This window comes from Scylla paramamosain, chromosome 6 (genome assembly GCF_035594125.1).
Source record: "Scylla paramamosain isolate STU-SP2022 chromosome 6, ASM3559412v1, whole genome shotgun sequence".
Taxonomy (NCBI): domain Eukaryota; kingdom Metazoa; phylum Arthropoda; class Malacostraca; order Decapoda; family Portunidae; genus Scylla; species Scylla paramamosain.
The window spans coordinates 29,356,997-29,362,075 of NC_087156.1; the positions used below are offsets into that span (position 1 = coordinate 29,356,997).

The following is a 5,079-nucleotide window of genomic DNA, read 5'->3' on the forward strand; positions in this document are numbered from 1 at the left end:
TGTTTTGCCATAAAAAATAAATAAATAAATAATAATACTGAGTACATGTAGTGCCTCAAATCCGTAAGGCTTTGGACATTCAAACTGATTTAATAAAAAAAAAAAAAAAAAAGCTCACAAACCATATATTCTACGCCTTTAGTCAAGTCCTTCCGTCAATACTCTTAAAGAGAAGGGTATCGATTCCCTAAAGCAGCGTTTCATTAAACATGAGTGATTCGACTGTCTTGATGTTGACGCTAGTGTCTCCTATTCACGAGCTGGATTCCACAATATCCTATGGAATGTCTAAATCCTCTCCTCTTTATTCTTCGGTTCAAGAGGCCTTTGGTGTTCAGTATAATCTATTCCCATCTATGCTCTATACTTCCATAAGCCCCATATCTCAAAACACAATCAGCTACTCTTTTATTTACATTACGTACATTGTTGCATATATTTGTAACGTTCAGCTTATTGTGTTTAACACAAATGGCAACTGTCACCCTTTTAATTTGTATGTTCGTCCGTTGGCGCTCCGTCCAGTCCTCCCTACCTTCCCATACCCCACAGAGACACTCTTGCACACTCCACACACACACACACACACACACACACAGGCAGGAAATCAGTGGGAATAAATCATCCGTACATAACACATAATACACCATCACAAGGTCACCACATATGTGAGGTAACCAAATGAGTGTGTTGACCGAAAGTTGGTAAGTTCACGTTCTGTTCTTTATCAATGATCCTATTGATTGCAGACAAGTTTAATCTCTCTTTCATCTAAACAATTCCAACTTAGTGTTATTATTTTCTCTTAATACTGAAGCTTCCTGAGTACAGCCACAAGATGCACTGTAATAATACTAGACACTTCTTTCTATTATCCATCCCACCCCCCACACACACACAGAGTTACGGAGCACCCGGGGAGAGTCTCAATCCTCCTTCTCAAACATACGGAGCCCCCCAGCAGCCTTCTCAAAGTTACGGAACACCTCAACAGCAGCAAAGACCTTCCCAGAGCTACGGAACACCTCAGCAGACTCAGCAAAAGCCTTCACAATCTTATGGAACACCTCAACAACAGCAGCGGCCATCACAAAGCTATGGAACACCTCAGCAGCAGCAACAACAGCAACGCCCATCACAGAGCTACGGAACACCTCAGCAGCAACAAAGACCGTCACAAAACTACGGAACACCTCAGCAGCAGCAACAACAGCGGCCATCACAATCTTACGGAACACCTCAGCAGCAACAGCAGCGGCCATCACAAAGCTACGGAACTCCTCAGCAACAGCAGCAGAGACCGTCACAATCTTACGGAACACCTCAACAAAGGCAGCAGCAACCTTCACAGAGCTACGGAACACCACAGCAGCAGCAACAGCCTTCGCAGAGCTACGGAGCACCCCAACAGCCCTCCCAGAGTTACGGAGCTCCACAACAAAGTCAGAACAATGGTTACGGAGGACAACAGAATAACGGGCTGAGAAATGGCGGCGGCGGCAGCGGTTACGGTGGCGGACAGCAGAACGGGGGCGGAGGCGGAGGCTATGGTGGTGGACAGCAGAATGGCGGCGGCGGAGGTTATGGTGGCGGACAACAGAACGGCGGCGGCGGAGGCTATGGTGGCGGACAGCAGAACGGCGGCGGCGGAGGTTACGGTGGAGGCGACGATCAAATGAAGGTAAGGAATTAACCGTCTAACATTACAAAACTATGAATTTGAATACACAAGTAAAAGTCCACAGCTTAAACCGTCCAGACTACACTACCAATCCCACAAATGAAACCACCACAACCACAACCACCACAGTTAATCCCAGCATCATCTTAAACAGAACAAGTGGAATAAGAAGGCGAAAGGCTATACATAATGGTCTTAACCCCCACACCCATATCACTCTTCAGGGGATGCCGTACGGGTTCGACTACGCCGTGCAGGACGCGTACTCCGGGGTGGACTTCTCGCAGAAAGAAGAAAGTGACGGCAACGTGGTGACAGGCGAATACCGTGTTCAACTTCCTGATGGCCGCTTGCAGATAGTCACCTACACTGCTGACCACGAGAACGGATTTGTGGCGGACGTGAGGTGAGTGGGGAATATTGTCATGGTTTTGAATCACGTTGAATTATAGTGTGATGTCAACTGCGGTACTTTTTAAGACTTATGTGGAGTTGTGGAGCAGGTGTGTTGAGCATCAGGGGGACTCATCAGTAGCCACGTGCTGGTTCGCTGTATAGCCTCTCTGTTGTCTCTGAATTGTAAACGAGCTGCTTCACCAATTGACAGGCGTTAAAATTTTTAAAATTCACCGGCAAACGCCAATGCAAGCCTAGCGAGAGAGAGAGAGAGAGAGAGAGAGAGAGAGAGAGAGAGAGAGAGAGAGAGAGAGAGAGAGAGAGAGAGAGAGAGAGAGCGGTAACGAAATACGGGAAACTTTTGAATGGAGAATGAATGAGTTAATAAAAACACAAATGAAGAGAGGGATGATGAAGATAATGTGAAGGGAGAGAAAGATAATGAGTCGGTAACATCTCGTCCCTTCAGAAGATGAACAAAAAAACTGATGACTCATTCTAGTAGTAGTAGTAGTAGTAATATTAGTAGTGGTAGTAGTAGTAGTGACAACAGTATGTTAGTAAGAGCAGCAATAATCATAACAATCTGATGCATAGATTAACATCACATTCATTCTCCTCCTCTGGCAGGTACGAGGGTGAGGCGCAATACCCCTCAGGAAACGGCGGCGGTGGCGGTTATGGCGGCGGCCAGCAGGGTGGCAGTGGAGGAGGTTATGGCGGCGGACAGCAGGGCGGCAATGGAGGCGGCGATTACGGTGGCCAGCAGGGCGGCAGCGGCGGCGGCAGCGGTTATGGCGGTGGACAGCAAGGTGGTAGCGGCGGTGGTTACGGTGGCCAGCAGGGCGGCGGCGGCGGCGGCGGAGGTAGTTACGGTGGCCAGCAGGGCGGCAGCGGCGGCAGCGGAGGTGGTTATGGTGGCCAGCAGGGCGGCGGTGGCGGCGGAAGTGGTTACGGTGGCCAGCAAGGCGGCGGCGGCGGCGGCAGCGGCGATTATAGTGGCGGACAGCAGGGCGGCGGCGGTGGCGGGTATGGTGGTCAGCAGGGCGGCAGCGGCGGCGGCAGTTATGGCGGCGGACAACAAAATTTCGGTCAAAAAGTGAACGGAGGAGGCTACAGTGGCGGCAGCAATTTCGGCAGTGGCGGCAGCACAGGTTACGGAAGAAGGAAGTAACTGAAAGGCACCACCACGCATGTCCCTCCTCCTCCTCCTCCTCCTCCTCATGGTAACACCTATTCTTTCAAGTCAACAGTGACGCGTTAATATCTGACATTTGGATGAGTGACGCCGGGAATGCGATCTCTAGCTATCTCTTCAGCTTTGAACCGACTCACCCTCCAGGGCACAGAGAGAGAGAGAGAGAGAGAGAGAGAGAGAGAGAGAGAGAGAGAGAGAGAGAGAGAGAGAGAGAGAGAGAGAGAGAGAGAGAGAGAGGACATTACCAAAACGAAAGAAAAACTCGAATCTTAAAATAAGTACTGTGTGTGTGTGTGTCTGTGTGTGTGTCTGTGTGTCTGTGTGTGTGACCAATTGCTGTTTTGCAAAATCTCTTTATTAGCCGTAATGCTGTGCCAATAGTTAAAATAGTAGTGAGGGATGGCAAGTGATAGAAAATGGTACAACACACTGTGACGGCCTGACAACCTGACCTGGAAATAAAGTTGCCGCAAGGAATGGCTCGGATCAATAACAACAACAACAACAATAATAATAATAATAATAATAATAATAATAATAATAATAATGATAATAATAATAAAGTGGTCGGTTGTCTCGCCGTTCCAGTTGTGATAGTCTTAGTAGAATCGGATATTTATTTATGCAATTCGGCATCCCAAAGAAACTATTTTTATACCCGCTACGTGGCTAGTGTGTCTGTGCCTGAACGAAAAGAAAAAGTTCTGTATTCTAAAGGTATTTCCTGAATATCCATTAATTTGTATGAGTCAAATCGTGTATGTGGTTACAATGTACGAGTATGTACGTACGACGATTTGATGGAAGAATGTTGCCTTGCCCAATAAAATATATTTAGCATGAATGATCTTATTTCACTCTCTTTCCACAATTAACTACAGGCCACTGTAATACATTTTCTAGATTTTAAAATCGAATCTTTAGTACGATATGATTTGTAGGCGGAATGTTGTTTTGAAGATCTCCGTATATTTAAAAAGCTGCACTCAGTGGGTGGATATTTCACTCTTTTGACAAACTCCTGTCTCTTTCCTCTTAATCCAACTCGTTTTACTTTAACGACAGAACATGTCTGAAAATAATCTGAATATAAAATTTACCATGAAAACTAAAATCCCCTTCCTTATCGGCACCCGTCCTCCAGTTACCTTCAACCTCCTTGCTCCTTACTTCATTCTCCAACTTCTTTCCTTCATCTTCCTTTCTTCTGACATCAAGTTTCTTTCTTTTACCTCCAACCCTCATCCTCTTACCTCCATTAAAAGTACACATCTGTCATCAGCTAATGCGTCAACAGTGTGAGGAGTGCGTCTGTCCTCCTCACTCACACAATGAACACGCATTTAAGAAATGCTGGTTCGAACCCAGCATTAAATTTAGTAACCCTTTTGCTTTAATGCAATTTATCTGGCTTTGACACACCTTGTATGACTGAATAAAGTTCAGTGTGAATGTGATGAGTGCAGAGGCCAGCATGGACGCTGCAGTAGTTTGCTCTTTATAGAGGGAAAAACGTACTTTGCACAACGTAGTGAGTGATCTGTGAATACTAATTCGTATTTAAACCCGTTGTTCAGTATACGTATACACTTTATAGAGAAATGTATACTTTATGATTTATGTATGCCTATAACCCAGTACTCTTTTAAACCCTTTGTATAGTGATAATATGTGCTTTCTTTAACACCATGGTTGATGTGTGACGACCAATCCATATTTTTAAACACATTGTGCGGTATATTCACTTTATAGAGGGAAATAAGTATACTTTGTTCAGCAGTACGATTGACTCTTTAAACACTTT

General features: G+C 45.7%; 1 protein-coding gene across 1 annotated transcript in view; it reads left to right on the forward strand.

The window, feature by feature from the left end:
- Positions 1-3,509, forward strand: part of LOC135101592 (pro-resilin-like) — a 15,731-nt gene extending 12,222 nt beyond the window's left edge. The window contains exons 3-5 of the mRNA XM_064005756.1: positions 902-1,681; positions 1,906-2,087; positions 2,708-3,509. Of these exons, the coding sequence (XP_063861826.1) occupies positions 902-1,681; positions 1,906-2,087; positions 2,708-3,251 (1,506 nt within the window). The 3' untranslated portion in view covers positions 3,252-3,509. The remainder of the gene's footprint in view (positions 1-901; positions 1,682-1,905; positions 2,088-2,707) is intronic.
- The last annotated feature ends 1,570 nt before the right edge of the window (positions 3,510-5,079 follow it).